The sequence below is a fragment of the Eulemur rufifrons genome, chromosome 10, assembly GCF_041146395.1.
Source record: "Eulemur rufifrons isolate Redbay chromosome 10, OSU_ERuf_1, whole genome shotgun sequence".
Taxonomy (NCBI): Eukaryota; Metazoa; Chordata; class Mammalia; order Primates; family Lemuridae; genus Eulemur; species Eulemur rufifrons.
This window is the reverse complement of record NC_090992.1, coordinates 2,980,123-3,003,376: the sequence shown is the minus strand read 5'-3', so window position 1 is coordinate 3,003,376 and position 23,254 is coordinate 2,980,123. Positions and strand designations below refer to the sequence as shown.

At 57.9% G+C, this 23,254-nt stretch overlaps 1 protein-coding gene across 1 annotated transcript; it reads left to right on the top strand.

Moving 5' to 3' along the window:
- Positions 1–3,237: 3,237 nt before the first annotated feature.
- PITX1 (paired like homeodomain 1) lies at positions 3,238–8,417 on the top strand. The gene is made up of 3 exons (XM_069484064.1): positions 3,238–3,406; positions 5,686–5,918; positions 7,875–8,417. The coding sequence occupies exons 1-3, from the start codon at positions 3,238–3,240 to the stop codon at positions 8,415–8,417; spliced, it is 945 nt and encodes a 314-aa protein (XP_069340165.1).
- Positions 8,418–23,254: the final 14,837 nt, after the last annotated feature.

The window sequence follows — 23,254 nt, the reverse complement described above, 5'->3', positions numbered from 1 at the left end:
TGCAGGTCAAGCCGTGACCTTGAGGCAAATGCAGGTCACGCAGCAAAGCTGGGAGAATGTTGAACTTCTGCTCTTACTCCTGAAAGAGTGCTGCCTCCTGTCCTTTGTGTGTTTGTGACGTGTCTGTGAGTGTGCAAGGGGCCCCTACCCTGCCTGGGATGGTGTAGCTGGGGAAGAACAGAGTCCGTCCAGGTCCCTTCTGCAGCTGACACCCAGGATCCGGCCACAGCCTCCTCACAACCAATCACCTCCCCACCTCTTGATCATTCAGTGCTGCCAGGCGGCAGAACAGACTCCCCTGGGCAGTCCCCACTAGCCTCAGCCCCTCTTTGGAGCTCAGGGCCCTGAGGATACAGGGCTTCACCCAAAACAGTCTGAAGGCCTTTCTATCCACACAGCAAGCATCAAGATTTCCAAATAATGGGACTATTGTACCTGCCTGGAGCTCTGCCAGAGGCTTGGTCCCAGAGGGGCACACAGAAGGTGCTCAATAGCTGCATTAAATCCATCAACAGTGAGGGATACAAGCCCCTCAGACTGAGCAGCTGGAGCTGCTGAGTCACAAAACAGTCCCCATCCATACAGTACCTGACTCTTAGGGCCTTCTGAGAAGTGGGGTGGGAGATGGTCCCACCCTCTGGACGCCCATACACAGACCATTCATTTCCATGTCCCTGCCCAGAGGTGCACGGTGCTTCCCTCCTTGGCCTGACATTTGGCGGGCTTAGGACGTATCTCCTATATCCTACCTGCCAGTCTTCATGCCAAATGGCACAAATGTGCCTGTACCCAACACTCCCATGTGTGGGTACAGCGAGTCCCTGTGTGTCTGTGTGTACACAGCATGCCTGTGTGGTGTGCAGGATGTGTGTGAGTGCGTGCTCCCGTGCCCTGTCTGCATCCAAGCTGCCTCGCGGGGCAAGACAGCTCTCCAGGGAGGATGGTGTGTGAGGGGCACTCCCTGGCGTGCGGCAGCACCTGAGTATCTCCTTGAAAGGAGGTGTCTGCTGCTGCAGGAGACTCAGCCAAGAAATGTAGTAAGAGGTGTGGCTGGGGCAAATGCTAGGCCACTATACTTCCCCATGTCCCCCTCCCCCTGGCCAAGACTAATTTCATGGAGCAGGGATGTCAACTTGGAAGGAGAAGGCAGGAGTCACTGAGCCTCCTCAACCCAAACTCTGGGAAGTGTATTCCTTCTGGGCCTCAGACCCTGCCTCCTGTGGTCACAGACACAGGGTGACAGTAGGCCAGGCCCTATGGAACTGTGCCCTCTCTCCATGGCCCAGAGCTGGGCACCCTGGGCCCAAGAAGAGGGAATGACTCGCATGCCTGCCCCAGCCCTGCAGTCCTCACCAAGGAGCTCAGCCTGGGGCCTGGGTGTCTCCCTCTGATGGGAGGGGAGCAAGGTGAGAACGCAAAGGCAGAGCCTGTGGAATGCCCCGGATGCTGACACCCCCCAGGAGGGGTTGAGGGCGCACTGGGCCCTGGGGTGAGGGCGCTGGGGCTGGAGAGTAGGGAAGTGCTTCTCCCCAAGGCCGCTGTCCTGCCCAGCACTGCTCTTTCGGTTGCTGTATTTGGTGGAGCTGGTTGGCAGGTGAGGGGCAGAGGGCAGCCTGGGGACCGCCTGTGGCCAGAGGAGCAGGTCAGGGCCGCACCTTACCGCCTCAGCTGGGGCCTGTTTGCTCAAGACACTGAGGTCTCAGGGCCAGTTAACAATTGTTGAGCAAAATCCTTCGACAAACTTCACTGAAGGAGGCTCACTCCTGGAACAGGGAGGCTAATGTCTGCCTGTGCCCAGCAAAGGCCCATCGGAGCTGCTGCTTAGCCACCACCGAGTGCGAGAGCAGCTAGAAGACCGAAGGCTTTCTGGGCTGCCGGCCCAGGCCTGGGAGACAGCAGTCACCTGGCCTACCAGCCCTAGCCTGAAGCCCTGGGAAGCCAGAGCACAGGCCCCAGGCTGGGGCAAAGCTACCTTGAAGGAGGGCAGAGGTTGCCAAGGCCGACCCCATGCCTGCCAAGGCCAGGGCCCGGCAGAGTTCACCGAGCCACTGAAGGTGCAAAACAGGGTGAGAGGTAGAAGAGGCTGTGGGGCCTGGCTGGGCTTTTGGGGTCTCCTGCTGCACTCACCAGCCGCCTAGAGCCAACAGAAACGTTTCGTCTGATTAGAAGCCATCATTTCTATCCCAATCCCGGAAAATTGACTGCGGTGCAGAGAGGGAGGCCTGAGAAGCAGCCTTAGGGGAGAGGGTCCAAGCTAATTAGGAGGCAGCATTCGGGGGCCCATTAGAGCGCAAGCTGCTGTCACTCAGCTGGGCTGAGTTCCCGGGAGAAGAGGCCGGGAAGGAGGGGCGGGTGGCCCCTCGACGAGGGCACCGTTGGGAGCTGCCGGAACGGGCCCCGGGCTCTGCCCCCGCCCTGGCGCTGGCTCGAAGGCGCCCGCTCCGTGCGATCCTGCTCTGCAAACATTCTCTCATCCTGGGCTGCTCGCGCCGGGGCTGGGGACTTCGAGGCCGAGACCAGAGTTGATTCTGAGCGAAACAAGTCATTTGGAGCCTGAGGTGGGCACGAGCCGCGCGGGACTCGCAGGCCAGATGCGTTTCTTTTGTGAGGTCGAGGGAGAACTCGGTGTGTCACCGGGAAAGGAGGGAGAGGCTCGGCGCGGCCGCGGGGGGCGGGGAGGCGGCGGGAAGGTGGCTGCGGAGGGGGAGGGCGCGGGCGAGGCAGGGAGGGAGGCGGCAGAGAGGGCGCGGCGGCGCGGGCGGCTCGGGGCTGGATTCCGCCCGCGCTCCCTCGCTCGCCTGCTCCCTCCCTCCCAGCCCCCTCCCACCCGGGCCCACCCCACCCAGCACCCCTGGCGCAGGGACTGCTGGAACCTGGCGGTGCGCGCTGTCGCTTTAAGACAGACTCTGCCGGCGCCGTCCGGAGCCTTAGAAACCGGCCCCGGATCGGGAGCCGGAGCCGGAGCCGGGGCCGGGCGGGCGGCTGAGGCCCGAGCGGCGGGAGCGCAGCGCGGAACGCGGAGCCAGGCGCCCGGTCGCGAGAAACTGCCTCCGCCGCAGCCCGCCCGGCCCCGCAGCCCCGGGCGGTCCATGGGGCGGTCGCGGCGTCGCTGCGGGCGCGGGCAGCCCTCGGGGGCAGCCGCTTAGGCGCTGCGCTCTTGTCCCCGCAGGTCGCAGCCAGGGCGGCCGGGCGCGCCCAGCCCCGGCCCCTGGAGCGCCCGCCGCGGTCCCCACCTCCATGGATGCCTTTAAGGGGGGCATGAGCCTGGAGCGGCTGCCGGAGGGGCTCCGGCCACCGCCGCCGCCGCCCCATGACATGGGGCCCGCCTTCCACCTGGCCGGCGCGGCAGACCCCCGCGAGCCGCTCGAGAACTCGGCCAGTGAGTCGTCTGACACGGAGCTGCCAGGTAAGCGCGGCGACCCGCGCGGGGCGCAGGGAGCCTGCCCAGGCGCAGAGCACGGGGGGCTGGAGCAGGGCCTGCCGCCCGCGCGGCGCAGCCAGTCTCCCTCTCCGCCCCAAGAGCGTCGGGAGCTTTCTCTTTCCCGTTCTTGACCTGGCGGTGAACGCGGAAATTTATGCACACACACGAAGGCACTTCCACGCGGTCCCCTCCCTCCCAGAGACTGGCAGATGTGCAAGCCTGCAACTGGAGGGTGGGACTGACAGCCCCTCTCGGTCAGGAACACAGAGAACGCGGGAAAAGTTGGGTTTGCACAACTGGGCGCAGAGAAGCAGCTCGGACGAAGGAAGACGAGCTGATCCAGAAGGGAATGGGGGTGACGGGCGAAAGAAAGCGCCCAGAGAGACGGAGAGAGGGGCAGACACCCTGACAGTGGGCGACAGAATGAAAGGGAGAAACTGAAGAGAAGAGGCGGGAGGGAAGAGCAAATTGGCATGGGGGGAGAAAACATCGAGTAAAAGGGAGGCACAGGACAGAGAGGGCGAGCGGGACAAGGGGCGCGGGCGGACTCCGGGCAAGGCCGGCCCGAACCCGAACCCCGATCCAGGGATCCCGGCCCACATGCGTGGCCGGAGCCTGCAGTCGCCAGGCCGCCCAGCCAGGGCCCCGACTCGGCTCGGGCACGTCTCCCTCTGAGCTTCCTTTTTGTCCGAGCTCAAGCTTTCTGCCAGCTGCGAGCTGGGCCGGCGGGTGGGGGCGCGGGCAGTGGCGCGACGAATCCCGCCCGGCCCAGCCCGGCCGCCCGGGTCTCCGAGCGGCTCCCGCGCTCGCGGTCCAGACTCGGCAACGCAGCCGGCTCGGGGCTCCCGGCTCCCGCGGCGTGGGCGCCTCTTCTGCGTTCATTTCTTAATCTACCGCTGAGTGCTTCTGCGTTTTTTAATCTCTATTTTTTCGGTTTTGCATCCCTACGTGACTTTGTCTGAGAGGTTCTGTGTGCTTGGTTCCAAAACAATCAACATTGAACTACACTTTTGTTTTCAAAAGTTTTAAGTGTGGTCTTTGGTCGGTTATTTTTAAAACCTAGAGAAACATATAACTGTAGATTGATTTTTTTAAACCAAACCTATGAAGATGAATTAACTATTTTAACTGTATTTTTCGAATTTGAAAGAATATACTAAGTGTATTTCTCTGGAATTTAAAATATCTACACGAAACATCATTCTTCGGGAGATTTTAAAAGTCAATCCAAAATGGCGTATTTCTCCGGGATTTTCTCAAAATCTATTTACGGTGGTGTTATTTGGGGAATTTAAATTATCTAACTGTAATGTTGTGTTGCTCTGGGATTTAAAAATGATCCCTACAAGGGTGTTACTGGGAAGAGGTTAAAAAAATCTATCTACAACTGTACATTGATTTTTTTCTTTTAATCCCAGAGAAATAAATGCCTCCGTCTGCCTGGAGTTTATGCACGTACAGCTCTGTATTTAGTTAAGGGTGTGTTTGCACGAAGGTTTCTGGCTTCTTAATTTACATTTGCTCTGTGTTCCTACCTGCCTATTTTTGAGAATTTGTGACACTTCCCCCCCCCCCCCCCCCCAGCCCCCCAGTGTTCTTAGGCAGAGAGCTGTGAGCTTTTCTGGGCTCCTGTGTTTTGTTTTAAAATTCTTTTCCTTTATGTTCCAATGTTTCTATGACTGCATGTGTTTTGTGTAGCTTCAAAGAGAGGGAGGCTAAAGCCTGAGGTCACCTAGACAGAGTCTGTCTGTCTGGGCTGCAGTTGGAGGGGCTTTCTAGGCCTTGGGACACCAGGCCTGGAAGGAAGGCCGAGAACCGGCTGCGTTGTGCCTGCCCAGTGGGGCTCCCACACAGCGCTGGGGAGAAGAAAGTAGAGGGACTTCAGGCTGGAAAAATCTCATTCTAGTTCATAAAAGCAGAGACCCTTTCAGATTTAGACCGGCCCCCCACCCCAAGAGCCTACAAAAACAAGCGTACATTTGCGGGTAACAGAGGCAGCAGGGCCGGAGCCTGAGCCGAGCTGCGGGAGCAGGCCCGGCCCAGCCAGGAACCCAGGCCCACCGCTCGGCTCCGGGGTTCTTCTCCGCGGCACGCCAGACTAGAGATGACCAGCGCCCGGCGGGCCCTTTCCAATGGGGACAATTCCCAGGGCCCCTGGAGGGAGGGAGGGCCGCCTGCGCTGTGGCGAGCGCTTCGGTGGAGCCGGGACGGGGTGCAACAGGGCGTAAGCCCGAGGTGACCCGCCCCCGTACTGCCTGCTGCAGAGAAGGAGCGCGGCGGGGAACCCAAGGGGCCGGAGGACAGTGGCACGGGCGGCGCGGGCTGCGGCGGCGCGGAGGACCCAGCCAAGAAGAAGAAGCAGCGGCGGCAACGTACGCACTTCACAAGCCAGCAGTTGCAAGAGCTGGAGGCCACGTTCCAGAGGAACCGCTACCCCGACATGAGCATGAGGGAGGAGATCGCCGTGTGGACCAACCTCACCGAGCCGCGCGTGCGGGTGAGCACAAGGCGCGCGCCCAAGGGGACCCTCGCAGAGGGCTGCCCGGCCGCTTCTGCAGCTGCCCGTGAAAGCTTAGCCCTTACTCACTTTCGCTCTCCCGCCACTCAGGCCTGCTCCCTCCCTCCCCGGAGACCCCCACCTGAGGCCTCGGCCCACCTAGAGTCCGCTAGGCCCCTAGGCCGCTTGCGCCCCTCGGCTACTGCCGCCTCCAACCGCTCTGACCTGCCTCCTACCTGACCACCGGCTCTGCGGTAGACCCAGCCCAAAGACCTGTGGCTCCAGGGGACTCTCCCATTCCCTGTAGGGCTCAGGACCCACTCAGATGTTAGCGGGATACCCGGGGCTAGGCAGAGGATTCCCTGCCGCTGGGGACCTCGGGAGCTGCAGGACTTGTCGCGAAAACGAAAGGGAAAGGCAGGTCCTGCCCGGCTGCCTCGGAGAGGCCTGAAAGGTGCTTGGGTTTGGGGCTCTCAAAACTTCCTGGAGTTGTGGTCCTATCCCGAAACCAGCTTCGCCAGAATCTCAAGATACTCTCCACTTCCCTAACCTTCCAGCCAGTCAGTAGCTAGACCCCTTGCCTAATGCCCTCTCCTCTAGGTCTTGGGTCAGGTGAGGTGGGGGGTGGCTCTGGTGGCCAAGTGGCCTTCCCAGTCCCTTTTGAGATGTAAGCTTTCAAACTGAAGACTAGACTGCATTCTCCCTCTTCTCACCCGTTTGGTTCCCAGTAAATGCAAGGCTTTCCTGCCAGAGCAGCAGGAGAATCATTTCTTCCCTGGGTGCATGAATACTTAATCAGATATTGGGAGCACCTCCCAAGCCAGAACAACGTCCCACCTGGCCCACAGACTCCCTACCATAACGCCAGCCCTCTCCCCTCCCCAGTCAGGCTGGCCAGCCCAGTGGGACTTGGAGTGGAGACACAGCACTCAGTAATCCTGAGCTCACTAATCCTGCGCAGGTTTACGGTGGTAGGGTGGGTGGGGTGGGTCAGGCAGTGTCAGTGCTAGGGACTGGGGACGCTGAGATGCAGGGGTCCCGCAAACCAGCTCAGGAAACTGAGCTCAGGGCTGGAGAAGGGTCCGGGAGGGCAGGAGGCATGTGGTGGTCAGTTAGGTGAGGACCCGGGAAGACCTGGGGGCTGGGGGGAAAAAAGAGGATTTTACCAAATTTGGGGGGGAGATTAGAAACTAGTAAGAATCAAAAGAAAACTGAGTATTTTGTGGAGAAACATGTTTGGCATATATTTAGATGGCAGGAAAGAAATTATTTAAGAGAGAAGCAAAAGGATCAAGTATTTGGGAAAAAGAAAGAATCAACTACTTACAGGAAACAGAAGGTCCTTCTTGTTTGGAAAGAAGGAATAATTTTCGAGGAGGAATCAAAACTGGGGAACAGAGAAGAAAACAGACTGAGTGAGAAGAAAGAGGTTCAGATATCGGGGTGGACCAAACGAAAATAAATATTTGGAGCACAAATGAAAATATCAAATATTGCCAATAAAGATGAAAACAGACTGTGCGATGAAATAGGTCGAAGAATCAGGGGAGTCCGAAGGGGAAGGAAAATATCTTTTGTATTTGGGGGAGAAGAAAAGGGATGGAATATTTAGCGGATAGGTAGGAACCCGTTGGGCGAGGAAGGCAGAAATGTGGACTGGTTGAGAGGGGAAGAAAGAAAACGAATATTTGTTAAAACAAAAGAGGATCCGTATTAGGCGAGGAAAACGGACTTCATTTGCGGGATAGGATAAAGATGGGGAAAGGGGGGAAAACTAACATTTCCGGGGGCCAGGAAAGCAACCATTATGGAGAGAAGGCAGGAGCGGAAATATCGGTCTTCGAAGAACAGAAACGACATTCGGAGAGCAGGCGGAGGGCTCAGGGTGGCGGGGAGTGGGGGTGGGGACCTTCCCGCCCTCGCAGCCCTGACCCCTTCTCGCGCCCCCTCCCCCAGGTCTGGTTCAAGAACCGGCGAGCCAAGTGGCGGAAGCGCGAGCGCAACCAGCAGCTGGACCTGTGCAAGGGCGGCTACGTGCCGCAGTTCAGCGGCCTGGTGCAGCCCTACGAGGACGTGTACGCCGCCGGCTACTCCTACAACAACTGGGCGGCCAAGAGCCTGGCTCCGGCGCCGCTCTCCACCAAGAGCTTCACCTTCTTCAACTCCATGAGCCCGCTGTCTTCGCAGTCCATGTTCTCGGCGCCCAGCTCCATCTCCTCCATGACCATGCCGTCCAGCATGGGCCCGGGCGCCGTGCCCGGCATGCCCAACTCGGGCCTCAACAACATCAACAACCTCACCGGCTCCTCGCTTAACTCGGCCATGTCCCCGGGCGCCTGCCCGTACGGCACCCCCGCCTCGCCCTACAGCGTCTACCGGGACACGTGCAACTCGAGCCTCGCCAGCCTGCGGCTCAAGTCCAAGCAGCACTCGTCGTTCGGCTACGGCGGCCTGCAGGGCCCGGCTTCGGGGCTCAACGCGTGCCAGTACAACAGCTGACCGCCCCGCCGCGCCGCGGGGGCCGGCGGCCGCGGAGGACGCGCGCGGGGCCACAGCTCAAGCGCCACGCGCGGCCGCCGCCTCCCACTCCCGCCTCCGGGTTGGTTTTGTGTTTGCTTTTCCGGACCCCACGTAGCCCTCCAAAACAAAACAAAAAAAAGTAAAAAGACGTCGGAGAAAAGTGCCGCGAAATAACGGATGAGTTGCAATTTCCCTCGGGATGGCGCGGGTGGCATGTGTGTTCCCACGGGCCCCGGTGGCCCACTCCGCGGAGGGGACTCGGCAGGAAGCGAGCGCCGAGGCCCGGCGGCCCGGAGAGGACGCCCTCGTAGCCCGCGTCCCCGCCGCGCTGGACCCGGACTGAGTGGCCGCGCCTGTGCGAACTGGATGTGCGGAACCCAGGCGAGCCGGGGATTCCTCGGTCCCGTACGACCCAAGACGCCTCTCCGAGCTGGGCCCGGCCGAGCGCACCTTAGCTCGATTTGGATCCGAGTTGGAGCAGGCGTTGGGCCGGGGGTGACGGTGCCTCGCACGGGATCTGGCGCTCGCCGCGGAGCCGCACACGGCCCCGGCGCGCCCCGTAGAGCCCTCGCCGGCCCTGCGCCCCGGAGCCGTATGTTAAGGCCACGGAGCTGCAGCGGGCGGTGTGAACACGGCGGGAGGACGGGGAGGGCTTGTCTCAGAGTACCCCAGCCCCCAAGCTTAGCCGCAGGCTCAGGCCCTCTGCTCTGCTTCTGGGCAGGAGGTGGCCCCTGTCCCAGCGAACAGCCCCTTCCTCACCGCCCGCCGTGCAAGAGTGGAGCCGGGAGAGCGCGGGGCGCGGCCCCCGGGCCCTGAGCCCACTTTGCACACCCGCTCTGCGGCCCGCGCCCCTGTTTACAGCGTCCCTGTGTATGTCGGACTGACTGTATAGAGTTATAAATTTGTCTATATCGACTTGTCCATGTACGTCTATTAAAACCATAGTCCGAGCGTGCTAAGCACTGCCGAGCCCCGACTGCTTCATTGGGCCGAGGAGGGAGGCAGGTAGAAAGGGAACTGCGCCAGCTCGGGCCACCTCGGGCCCCGGGGGCAGAAGGGAGGGAAGAGGCAGCTCCCGCGGGCTCCCTACCTTCGTTTGCCACCGCCATTCCCGGCCTGCTCAGCGCAGCTGCCGGGCGGCGCCGCCGGCGTCCCGAGCTCCCGCCCCGCGTGCACCGGCTGAGCTACGCGGCCCCTGCGCGCCGGGCGCGGGGCCGTCCTAGCCAGGACCCCCATCCCTTCCCGGCCGCAGGACTCCGCAGGCTCTTCCCAGGCTGGGTCTGCGGCGACCCTCGAGGTCTCCAGGGTGCCATGGGGCCCTTGCTGCCCGCGGCGTTAGGGTGGGGGCTGCTGAGAACCTCGTTAGGCCTGAGGTTGCCTTTTCTCCTGTGGGCCAGGCACATCCCCCCCGCAACCCGCCCTGGAGCCGGGCCCTGGCTATCCCAGGAGGACTGGATCTGCCAGAGTCCAGCCGGGGCCTTCCTCTGCCTTTCTCCCTAATGCCCCAACGTGCGAGATCCCACCGGGGCCTGCGGCTGTGCTAGCTGTGTGGGAGAAAGTGTCCGTCACATAGGACTCACTTCTCACTTCCTTCTATCCCAACTTATGGGGGCTGCTGGCCGCCTCCGCCCTCCCCTGGCTTTTGGAAACTACTGAACAAGACCAGCCTGTAAACTGCCTGTAAAATTCTGCTTCCCTTAAGTAAGTCATTTCTAATGGCAAAACAAAATGTTTGCAGCTGCAGCGGGGGACGAAGGAGGGGTTGATATTCTGCTTTGGAATCACCTTGTGGTGGGGATTGGCACTGCCCCGGAGCTGGACCCGGGCAAGCCCTAGCTGGGAGCCGGGCACAGCCACCAGCTTAGTCATGCGCTAATAGCTGGATAGCCCTGTGCACACATTCTCAAACCAGGTCAGCACCGCCTCCGAGGTCAGGCGTGCTAGCCCTATTGTACAGATGGACCAAGGCGCCATGAGACCGTAACTGGGCCAGGGTCACACTGAGCCAACAGGTTTTTAGATTCCAAAGCCAGCCATCTTTCTACCCATCTTCTCACCTTCAGATGAGGAGTGAAGGGGGGGGGGTCCTCCCTAGAGGATGGCCCAGCCTGAGGCTGTGGGACTTAGACTGTGGGGTTCTGAGATGGACAGGGTCAGATACACAGGCTAACGGGGGTGGGGGTTGGAGCAGGGGGCTGGAGCCAGACAGCCCCTCCCCCAACGGTTCCAGTCCAGAGCTCTGACCCCTCACTTTCTGGAAACATAAACACAACCACATCTGGACTCCTCAGAGTGCCTCCCCCAGCCTCACACATCTGCCGAGGCAAGGGGGCCCTGGTCCCAGCTGAGGGCAGGAGGCAGGGAGACCTGGAAGGAGGTGGGCTGGAGGAAAGTGGGAAGCAGAAGGAAGCCCCTTCCGAAAGTCAGGCCTTGCCCCAGGTGAGACAGGGGCTGCACAGGGGTCTGGGAGAGGCGCAGTGTAGCCGTGGGGCCACAGGCCAAACAGCTGCAGGCAGGTGGAGGGGCAGAAGCAGTCCCAGAATGACCCCATCATCCAAGGACCATGGCCAAGCAGGTGAGTGTGAGACCCAGCCTCAGGCCCCATCCAGCTGTTCGTCCAGCTCTCCTGTGGCTTGCAAAGACGGTAGCATCGGCTCTTCTTGCACTGGCTCCAGGGTCATCTCTGGCTGGGGAACACAGGGGCTCTGAAAGCCAAGTCTAACAGGAAAAGGCAGAGTCCCAGCCTGCTCCTCCTGAAGATGGGGGAGGGGCAGCCATTCACTCATTCAGCATTGACGGTGCCCCTGCTCTTGGTGCTGGAGATGGAGCAGCGAAAACAGACACAGTCCCTGCTCTCCTGGACATGTAAACAAACGTGTGATTACAACATGGGCTGAAGAGAAACAACAGGGTGCTCTGCGTAAGAGTGCATGGGAGTCCTGCTTTAAACAGGGTGCTCGGGCAAGGCTGTCCTGGGGAGGTGGCTCCATGTCTGTCTTCAGGAGTGACACTGACGTCGACTGAACCCACACGGGGTCAGGGCCCTGTGCTACGTGTACACTCCTCATTGAGGAGCTTTTACCTACACGACAACCCTGTGGGGATGGCACTGTTTATTACTGTTGTTACTCATATTATTAAAGTGAAATGTCCTGGCTCTTGCCTTGCGGCCCTGTTCCCCCCTTTCTGTATTAATAGGGCTTCTCTGGCAGTCAAAGTTTCTCCACAGGTCATTTCTGAAATGTCATCTGGGCCCAACTTGGTTTTCCCTCCTCCACCTGCACTGGGTGTCAGGATTGTCAAGACTGACAGTCCTGCTGACCACACCCCACCCACCTTCTCCACCCCACCCCACCCCGGGAACCCGCCTGGGCTTGGGTCCTCACGACCTAGCCTATCGTCCTGTGGTACCATCTTCCCACCATCCTCTGTGGGCCGGGCCCTGGGAGATCCAGAGTAACCAGACCCAGTTCCTGCGTCCACTCCGTGGAGAGGAGGATCAGCATGGCAGCGCCCTGAGTGCGGGGCCCTGGGAGCAGAGGCCGGGCAGTCACCCCAGAAGTCTCCCCTAAGGGGTCCCTGCCACATGGGATGAAGATGCCCAAACACTTCTTTTGTTTGTACATCATGTTATCAACAGCTAATGTGGGCCCTTACTGAGCGCCAGGCCCCACGCAAACACCTCATCAGAATTATTGCCTTTGCTCCTTACAGCAACTTCATGATGAGGGGCTTGTTATCATCTTTCACAGGAAGAAACTGAGGCACAAAGCGATCTATAACTTGCCCAAGACGGCACTGCTAATGAGTAGGGGCAGCACTTGAACTCAGGCCTTCTGCCCAGGCCTGTGCTCCTACCCACACACTACACACCACCCTTGCATGAATCACATTTGTATTCAGGGGGGAAAGGAAACAAAAAGTTAGAATTCACTTCAAAAGGCCAAGCTCAGCTGTGCTCCAGGAGAGAGAGACAAAAGGTCCCAGGCTGCAGGATTTGCCCCCCGGAGCTCAGGGCTGAGTGAGAGCAGCAGAGGGCATGGGGTGGGGACAGGCAGGGCACACAGCCGCTTTCTGGTGAAGAAAGGGAAATCCAAGCTCTCACCCCTGTTGTACTACAAGCTCCCCATTCCCTAGATGGGGGCCCCTGCCAGGCCCTGCCTCCTTGCCCCATCATGGGCACCCCACTCTTCACACCCCTGTGCTGCCTCCACAGGTCCCTGGATCTTGCCTCCCGAACGGCTGGTGTTGCCCAGAGCGGGTGTCCACCTATCAAGTGGCTTCAGGGCACGCAGGGGACACTGCCGTGGCACCCAGTCAGGGTGACGGGGCTGTCACTCCGTGAATCAGACCACCACAGAGGAGCAGGGCCAAGTGCAGGAAGCTGCACGTGGAGCAGGGAGGAGGCAGAGGGCCGATGGCTTTCTTGGAGGACAGAAGGCTGCTCTGGCCAACTCAGGCACGTCTCACTCCGTGCTGTCCCCTGCAGTGCACTTGAAATGCTTTATTTCTCTTATCTCATCTTGTAGACGGGGAAGGTGAAGCTCAGGGAGGTCGTGTAGCCTGTCCAAAGGCATGCCACACCACTTTAGGGACTCAAACCTAGCCCGTCCGTCCACGCAGCCTGGGCTCAACTACCATGAGCACTGCCTCCTGGAGGCTGGCCCTGGCAGCTGGACAGGGTCACTGTGGTCACAGAGCCAGCGTGCTGGACTGAGTCAAACAGGTGTAGACAGAAAGTCTTGCACCAGTGTCTGCACATAGTAGGTGCTCCATAAATATTTGTTGAATAAAAGGATTGAGGGGCTGCTTTCCCTCACCTCACACCCCCTCTCTCCTCTCCCCACTCCTTTCTCCCCTCTCTCCTGCTGCCTCCTCCTTCCTGTACGCACTCGCTCAGCACAGGCAGCTCTGGGCACTGCTGTTAAAAGTATATCTGAAAAAACAACCTAATTCAAAAATAGGCAAATTCTAACCAGAGGTGCAGGGTTAAAAAGCAAAAAAAAAAAAAAATAGGCAAAGAACTTGAAAAGACATTTCCCCAAAGAAGATATACAATGGCCAAGAGCATATGAAAAGAGAAGCAACACCACTGGCCATTAGGAAAATGCAAACCAAACCCACACTGAGACGCCACCTCACACCATCAGGATGGCTGTTACTTAAAAAACAGAAAATAACAAATGTCGACGGGATGTGGAGAAATCTGAGCCCCGTCCTTGCTGGCGGGGATGTAAAATGGTGCAGCCGCCGTGTAAGACAGTGCGGGGCTTCCGCAAAAAATTAAAAATAGAATTACCGGGGGTGGGGAAAAAAATATGAAACTATTGTTTTTAAAAAAAAATAAAAATAAAAAAATAAAGTAAAAAAAAAAAAAATAGAATTACCGTATGATCCAGCAGTCCCACTGCGGGGAACGGACTCGGAAGAAATGGAAGCGGGACTCAGAGAGGTGACAGTGCCCCGGGCTCGCAGCAGCGGCCGGAACACGCTCGTCGCAGTAGCTGAACAGTGGCAGCAGCCAGCGTCCGTCAGCAGAGCAACGACAGACAGAGCGAGGCGGACGTGTGCAGTGGAGCATTACTCAGCCTTCAAAAGGGAGGAAGCTAAGACACACGCCACAACGCGGATGCACGTTGAGGACATTGCGTTAAGTGAAATAAGCCAGGCACGAAAGGACAGATACTGTGATCACACTCACGTGAGTGCCCAGAATAGGCAAATTCACAGACAGAAAATGGAGCGGCGGCTGCCAGGGCTGCGGGGGCAGGGGCGGGGGGGTGGGGGGCATTAGTGTGTGACGGGGGCGGAGTTTCGGGCGGGAAAGATGAAAAGGTTCTGGAGATGGATGGTGGTGACGGTGGCATAGCAATGTGAATGTACGTAATGCCACTGACTGTACACTTTAAAAAGATTAAAGTGGTAAATTTTATGTTATGTATATTTTACCACAATTTTTTGCAAAAAGCGTACCTGTGTTTATGCCCCTGCCTTGTCCAGAAGGGCATTCAGAGGCTGGTGCCCAGGGCTCCAGGGCTGTGTCCACTGCTACTGGCAAACCTTTCCCTGCGTCCTCTCCGGCCAGCGGCCCCCTTGAGGCCCCGGCGACAGCCGACCCCCACATGGCCTTCAACCCAATGCTCATCCTCCGTCCTTCCGCGCGGCACGGCCTGGGGGCCCAGTAAGGACAGACACTCCCTTTACTGAATGTCTACCATGTGGCCGGGACAGAGCGGCCCAGGATGGATGACTTTCCTCTGTAAGTTGAGCATTTAGCATAAAATTAAATAATAGATTTGCTAGTGCTTTTTTTTACTGAGCTTCTGTCAAAAAACTAAACAATGAAAGCTACAAAACAGTCGTAAGCATAGTGCCATTTTTGTTCTTACATATGCACAGAGAAATTTCTGGATGTGTTCAAAGTGTTAACACCAGCTACTTTTGGGAGGAAGGAAATGAGGATTCTTTTTTCATTTGTCCTTTCCAAGTTTTTTTTTTTTTTTGCTCTGAGTATACATTACTTTTATAATCATAAAATAAAACAAAAAATATTATTTTAAAAATACAAAGACCTGTGATGTGCAGGATGGGGCGTGTTCTCACTCTGAGGTGTCAGCCAGCACCTACCTGAGATGCCGACCCTCTGGATTCAGCCTCGTTTGAGGAAGGCCAGCGCAACGGGTGGCAGGTAAACCTTGACAGGTTTTTACAGAAATGAAATTTTTGTTTCCAAATACATTCTTCCTTAAACAGATGTCAAACTAGTAGATGCCAATAAGAATGTCCAATCAGAAGAATAATTCGAAATGCTCTTTGATTGCTGAGCTGAGAGCTCCGGGTTTGAAGAAGGTTCTCTTGAGGGGGGAGTCTGTCTCTCTCCCGTGTGTCCCTGGTCGCCTCCTCCCGCCCCCCACCTCCAGCTCAGCAACCTGTCTGCCTCCCGCCCTGCCCTGACCACGCACGCACACACACAGTGTGCCTGCCAGCCAGCGTGATCATGGAATCTTTATTAAAGAGGCCTAAATTACCAAGGTTTTACTACACTACTAAAAATAGTCATGCTTACTTAGCCTGTTTAATAAGCGCACCATTTCTAATTTTTCTGCCTGAGTAAACTGAAACATCGTTCCAGAAATACATTTTTACTGAAACGAGAAGGCTCGCTTTTTTCTTCTTCCTTCGCACACTGTTCTCCCTCCTTCCCCCTCTTCCTCCTCTCCTCCTCCATCTGTCCCCTGTGTCCCCCTCAACTCTCCACCCCTACCCTTTTTTAAGTTTCAAACATAAAGGAGAAAGTACCAGTAATTTGAACTTGGCTTTCATGCAAAATGGACCAATTTTTTTAAGTGTTGGTAATTTGTCCTGAAAATGCATATAGGGAGTTGGGCTGGAAGGGCTTTGAAGAACGGGTTTAGGAGTGGAAAATGCAGCCCGAGCATGGAGAATGTGTGCTGCGCCCCACTCCGCGCCTCGGACAGTGCAGCGCGTGATAATCACAGCTAATAGCACAGCTATTGCCATTATCACATTATGTTATTATTACTCATCAAAATCAGACAAAGCTTATTGACCCACTTAATTGAACCAAGGGTTTAATGTCCCAGTGACTTCACAGAATGTGCTTGGCAAATTCTGCAAGACATTGCAGCCACAAAGTGGCTGGCCACTTTGCCACCTGCCAGGGTTTCCCCAAACCGTTCCTGCCTGTGGCCTCTCAGGGAACTTTCCAGGACACACTGGGACGGACGCTCATCCCCACCCGGACTCCAGCCTTGCCGTGCACACAGGTGCTCACACAGGCACACACCCTCTCCCCCATGGGCAAACCCAATTCAATAAAGGATATATTTACACAAAAGACCTCCACCCCCAGACACGGCGTGACCAAGGATCCCTCCTCCGTGCCCCAAGCTGGCATTCCTATCGAGTCACCGAGGCTGGTGTGAGGACAGGCCACACAGTTGACGGTGAAGCCCTGGCTTCTCCGGAGCTTGCTGTTAACTCCGCCGGAGCTTCTCGAGTCTCCCACAGTCCAGAGCCCACGGTGTGGCCGCCGAAGCCCACCCAGCCGCCCAGGCTCAGAGTCACCCGCCTCCTCAACGCAGGAATACCCACTGAGCCCAGGCTGGTGGAGGGACCTAGCGGGGGACAGGGCCCCCTCTGGGAGTCAAGAGGCGCAGATTCGAGCCCTTGGGCCGGGCCCTTCCCAGGGCGCGACTTTCCCTTCACAGAGCCCGAGTCTCCCTCGGGCCAGGCAGGCACCGGCCGCCTGCCGTCTCCCAGCGCCCCCGGTCAGGGCTTGGAGACATCCCGGCTGGACCAGTATACGTGGCTTTCAAGTGGGATGCTGCTTCCGAGGCGCAGAATTATTCTGTATTCTCTCACTCACCTACGAGCGCTGGAGAATTTCTGAGTGAGGATTCTCTTTCTTGGTCAGCATGTCCCGCCTCTCTTCCCTACAGACTTGCCCAGGGAAGCGTCTTGCTTTATTTCCTGGGGTGTATCGGCACTTCCGGGCCCTCAGCAGGGACGCTGCACTGCCCCCAGGTCCTCCACTGGGTGAGACGGAGTCACCATCACTCTCTGAAGTCACTGGGGTCCTGGGCTCCCTCCAGCCCCTGCGTTTCCACCGGGCTCTGGGCAGCAAGGCCCAGGACAGCCCTGCCCCCACCAGCCCAGCCCCCTCCAGGGGAGTGCGGGCCAGAGACAAAACGACCGCAGAGGGTCAAAGCACAAACTCTGGAGTTAGGCAGAGCCTGGGTTCAACTCCCAGCACCACGACTTATTCGCTGCCACAGAACCCCCCTGAGCCTCAGTTTCCTCATCTGTAAAACGGGATACATGTGAAAAAGAACACATAGTGTTTGCACTGTACCGGTGGCACAGGACGCTCAGTATAATTACTAGATCTCCTTGCTGTCCACTGTCTCCCTCCCTCCACCAGGATTCTAGAGCTGGCGTGTCTCAGGCAGTCTGGTCACTGGCAGCCAGGTGTAGGGCACGACTTCTCGACCCACGGTCCTCCACAACTGGTGCTGGGAGAGGAAATATCCACAGGTAGGGGAATTAAGGTCTGATTTAAGGTAAGGTATAAAAGGTCAAGGGTAAGAGTGTGAGAAAGGGGAAATCAAGGCTACTGGGAACAATCTTGGAAGGCTTCCTGTTAGGGGAGGCCGGGTACTGAGCACCGAAGGACAGGCAGGATTGCAGTGGGTGCGCAGGAGCAGAGGTGAGACTGAGCCAGGTGAAGGGAGCCCTGGGAAATATGGGGAGAAAAGGGGGAGACAGAGTAGAGGAGCCTTAAATGCCAGGTGAAGGGGATACAGCCACCCTCAGGGTGGCGGTGGGAGTCAAGTGTGGCCAGCTCACTGCCCTGCCTGCCATCATTCCCACCCTTAAAGTCCCGGCAGCCCAGCTGGGCACTCAGGGCCCTCGGATCTGGCTCCATCCACTTCCCCAATCTCCAGTCCCGCCACAGCTCAGCCCACACCGCGGGCGGCAGCCACACTGACTCCTCAGCTCTCCCCAAACCCTCGGCAAGCTCCTGCCCTCTTTCCTTTGTGCATTCGGTTCCTTCTGCCTGGAAAGCCCTTCCACCCACCATAGGTATACAGATACACACACACGCACACACACACGCACACACACACACACACACACACACCGCTTAACATTTTTTCAAGGTGAAAATTGTTTCTCCTGATCACACAGCACATGCTCATTCTTAAAATTCAAAACGTTCAGAAGGTTTGCGGACAAAAGTCAAGATCACTCAAACCACTACGAACATTTGTATGATTATCCTTCCCAATGTCCCCAGCATACATAGATGTCTACGTGCACACACATTCTATATGCTCGCTCACTATTACATAAAGGATAGTATATCACATGTTGCTCTGGAAGTTACTCTTTTCACTCAATAAAATATCAAGAACACCTATTCTTATCTATAAAGCGTTTTTAATGGCCACATATATAGATTCATAGTAATTTAACCCGTTTCTCACCAAGGAGCATTTCAGTAGTTCCTTGCTTTGTTTTGTTTCTGTTACAACAAGCCGCAGTAAACAGCCATCTCTGGGCATCTCTGTGCATCTGTCATTTGGCTCCTTAGGATAATTTCAAGAAGTAGAACTATGGGGTCCTCGAAACTGATCTATCAGATCTAACCCGCTCTGCCTTGTGAGAAGGCCGTGCCCATGTGCACTGCCCGCAGTGACCAGGGCACCACGCTCCGTACCCGACCAGTACCAGGTTCTATCAGCTTTGCCACTCACTGCTGCTTTGTGTGTGTCTTCTTTTTTCTTTTTTTTTTTTTTTAATTTTAAATACAGATGGTGTCACATATTTACAATTCTGCACCTGGCTTTTCCCACCTGACAATGTTCTCTCTCCTTTTCTGCTTGCTCTTTCAAGGGTCAGATGAAAAAACAAAAAAACACCTATTCCAACCAAGAGTCTCCCATGGTGCCCCCTCCAGCTGCCAAGCTCCTGCCCCTCCTGACGATGCATCAGTGGACGCAGGAGCAGGCAGAGGGCCAGAAAGAACTGCCCACGCGTCACCACCCAAGGGCCAGCCTCCGGCCTCGGGGACTGCCCTGCGTGCACCGACAGGACTGGCGCATCCTGCCCGCTGAGCCGCTCACGCTCACGCCTGCTCAGCACGGCTGTCTGCAGCCAAGCCTCCGCGGGGCCTGCTGTGCTGAAGCCCAGAAAAAGGCGACACCTAAGCCAAACCCTTCTCTCTGCCCAGGCTGTAATTTCCTGATTAGGCGCCGCAGTCCCCACCCTTTCTGCACACACTGATTGCTTCCTGCCACCCTCTCAACCCGGGGCTCCCGGGGCTCCCAGGGCCAGCAGACTTCAGAGCCTCAACCAAGCGGTGGGGAGATGCCAGAGACCCGGCCAGTGGCAGCTCATCTCGGCAACCACCCTCCGCTCCTCCCAGAGTCAGGCCCCGCTCAGGAGAGAACCACGGCTTGGTTTTTAAAATTCAAGAAATAGCTTTAATAAGAGAGAGCAAGGCTGCTACGAGGCCGTGGTGCAGAGGAGCCCGTGTGCGGCCGGCATTCAAACACTGACCCTGCCCTTCAGTGATGATCTCGGCCAAGGGGTCTCCGAGCACCGGCTTGCCCACCTGTGAGACGGTGACCACAGTGCCTCGGAAGGGCGCTGCACGGCAGCACACAGAGCGGTCAGAAGGCCAGGCACAATTGGCTGTGAATTCTGGTTCTTCCCCCTTAGTTGTGCAACCTTGGGTAGGTTACATCACCCCTTTGAACCTCAGTTTTGCCACCTGTTTAATGGGAATAATGAAAATACTCAAGTGTTGTTTTGTGATTGAAATTATACATGTGCAAGTATGTTAGAAACAGAAATGCTAGTGAAACAAAAGGCAGTACAGCCACGGCCAGTAAAGAGAACGAGCTGAACTTTGGAAACCCTGCCCTGACCTCTGTCTGGAACCCCCTTCTCTGGCCCAGCACCAAGTTTCGCCGAACTCTTTATCCCAGGCCCTGACCTCAAGCGTCAGTGTCAAGGGAGGGAGTCAGGAGACAGTGGTCCTCTCAGAGTGCTGGACTGTGGGGCAGGGGGACACCTCTGCCGTGAGGACACCACCGCCTCATAGCCAGTTCACACCGGTGGTGGCCAGTCCCCAGGTTCCCGAGAGCTCTGGAACAGACTCTTTGTCCCCCTCTGGTTCCTTCTGCACTTCCCTTTGGGGACTTCAGTTTCATTCTGCAAGAAGCCAGTCACACCTGGTGCCACCACCCCCTAGTATACTCCACATAGAGGCGTCTGGTCCCAGCTAAGGGCTCAGTGCACGAAAAGTCCCCTTGACATTTCCCAGCTTGAGCCTGAGAGGTCTCTGTAATACAGGGTGACCTTTCGGATAACCCGAGCACAGCCCACCCTCCACAGGGTCTGATCTATCCGTGGGGTTCCATGTTTAAAAGGCACAGGACAGCAAGCGAGAGTCATTTGAAGATAATTCCAGTCCCTATTTGCCTCTCTCAGAGAACACCAGTGGGATCCCATTGTTAACCCACAAGGACACTTGAACGCCCCCTTTCTCGCCCCCCCAGGGCTGACGCGCCCCCGGTCAGGGCCACTGGCCCGAAGTCCCAGGCTCTCTCCGCTTTTACTTCCTTCTTCCCTCCCTCGTCCCAGGCTCCGTGTTCTGTAGACTCAACACGACAAGGAGCCTGGTCTTTCATTCACAACTGTCTCTCTGCTTTGCCAGCGACACTGATTCCCCGCCACAGAGGAGAACCCGGGAACCAGCCACGAAAGCAGGGAACTCCTCTTTCCTTCCAGCGCCCAGCCCGCTCCCCACATGCTCCTAGTGCCGCAAAGCCTGAGATCACACCGAAGGCAGAATCTGGGGCGGCGCAGCGCGCGGCTGACCGAGCACAGATGCAATTCTCTGCGGCAGAGAGTGGGGCGGAGGGGGTGCTCGTGTGTGGATACACCTCACACCATTCTCTGCTGCCCGCACCTCCCAACCCCGGGGCCTCGGGTCAGAACGAGCGCCCTCCTTTGGGAGTGGCCTAGTTAGCAGTTCAGGACCGGCTTCTCTCCTGAGAGCCACGGGGCAGGCCCACGCAGGGCCCAAGCCCGGATCAGGCGGCGCCACCCCAGAGCAAAGCCTGTCGGCCCGTGTGCTGTGCGAGGTGGCCGGTCTCACCCACATCTGCAGGCGCCGTCAAGGTGGGCGGTTTCAGCAGCTCACTGTCAGAGTCTAGGGGCTGCTGGCATGAACGGGAGAGCTGATATCCTCAGTCACCACCTGGATCTCCACAACACAGGGACTACTTCCTCCTGGTGGCATCGACAAGCGGTTAAAAAAATCCAGTCACCTTCCACACACCTCCAGCCTTGGATTCTAGAAGAGCTGGGGAAGGGCCAGGGCACGAGCAGAAGACTTGTGCACAGTCCCCTGCATCCCCCCGTGGCCCCCAAACACGAGGCTGACAGGCTGGGGATGAATGAGCCATTCAGGGACAGCCCCGCAGGGTCCCGGGGCTGGGGGGTGAGGAGAGCCCTGCTTCCCACAGCCGGGCACGGGCAAGCAGAGCCACCCCTGCCTGGGACAAATCAATCGAAGGTCTTGGCCGAGCCTGTTTGAGTTGGGGAGAGCCCAAGTGGGAGCCTCAACCCGCCGCTGTTTGCTCTGCAGGCGGACAGAGCCAAGCAGGACTGCTGCTCCCGGACGCCGCGCCAAGCACCCACCGGCGCGTCCCGCCAGCAGGGCTGGGCCAGCCCTGTGCACGTCACCTCCTCCCAGCTCTCTGCTCTGAAAGGCGGCTTGCCCTCCCACGCCACAGCCTGTGGCCTGTGCCCAGGGCTGCCTGGCCGTCCGGGTCTGACACCCCACCTGCCGGTTCTGACCCAGCTCCGTCTGAAGACCCGGCCACACCCTCCTCTGCGGGCTCCTGGCCTCTGCGTGCTGCTGTCAGCTCACCCTGTCCTCCCCTCCACCCCGGCGTCAGCCCAGTCCCTCTGAGCCCCTGGTCAGCACGGCCCGCTGCAGGTGGCCCCGGCAGAGGGGGAGGGCTGACAGCCAGGAAACGCAAGCCGAGAGCTGACGACCTCTCTTCCCACACTCTTACACAGAGTCTATTTGAACCTTGTAGCTGGTCAGTTTTGTCATCCATTTCTCAAAGGACACAGCTGAGACTGAAAGACCAACACCTTGCCCAGGGTACCCCGATTAAGGAACTCGGGTCTCCTGACTCCAAAACCACGGCACAGCCTACCTTGCCCCGCCGAGGCAAATTTTTTAATTGTTTGTTCATTCCCTTTAACGATCCCCGGCACCACGCAGGCACACTCGGTGCGGGCGGTTCCCCGCGCTGTCCTGGCACACTCGGTGCGGGCGGTTTCCCGCGCTGTCCTGGCACACTCGGTGCGGGCGGTTCCCCACACTGTCCTGGGTACTCGGTGCGGGCGGTTCCCCACACTGTCCTGGGTACTCGGTGCGGGCGGTTCCCCACACTGTCCTGGGTACTCGGTGCGGGCGGTTCCCCACACTGTCCTGGGTACTCGGTGCGGGCGGTTCCCCACACTGTCCTGGCACACTCGGTGTGAGCAGTCAGCAACACCTGCTTTGCCCCCGCCCCAAGCCGGAGCCGTCGCCTGGGGCCTGCCCGCCCTGCTACTGGGCTGCACTCACCACAGCACCCCAAAAGCCCCAGCCCGGAGTCACCCCCTGACACGTATGACCCTGAGCTTCTCCCCCTACCATGAGGGGCACAGACACCCTACCAAGCTCAGCCACCTCTGGGACGTTGGCACAAAACTTTCCGCACAGGAGGTGGCCAGGCTGCACTCCCTGCCCTCGGAGGGTCCCCACAGCAGGACAATGGGTCTCACCCTATTGTTTTCATGATTCTCAGTGTGGCCCTGAATTTGTAAATGGAAATGGTGTAAGCATCTTAGAAAAAAGGTGCTCTCTGCATTCAAACAATTGCTGTCACTTCCTCAGTGGAACTGGCTGGATTCCTGCCTTCCCTGCACAGCCGCGAGCACCAGGAGGGCCAGGGCCAGACTGAGGGTTTCTCACCACAGAAGCCCCAGGACCCAGCATAGCTCAGTAAACAGTGGATGGACGAATGGATGAAGCCACAAGGAACGGCTTCCACCTGCCCTCGTCCTGTGGCCTCAGGGGCACCATCCCCTAGGCCTGTACCCCACGGGCCCACCCACAGAACTCTCCCGACCAGCCACCCCCCTGCACTTTCTGCTAACCTGACTCCCCAGTGTGGGTCTCAGGACTTTCTGCACTCATCTGTAGGTGCCCAGTCCCAGAA

Coding starts and splice junctions, on each gene's coding strand:
- PITX1 (XM_069484064.1), top strand. CDS start 3,238: ATGGATGCCTTTAAGGGGGGCATGAGCCTGGAGCGGCTGCCGGAGGGG. Junction 3,407..5,685: donor GTCTGACACGGAGCTGCCAG/GTAAGCGCGGCG, acceptor TGCCTGCTGCAG/AGAAGGAGCGCGGCGGGGAA. Junction 5,919..7,874: donor TCACCGAGCCGCGCGTGCGG/GTGAGCACAAGG, acceptor CCCCTCCCCCAG/GTCTGGTTCAAGAACCGGCG.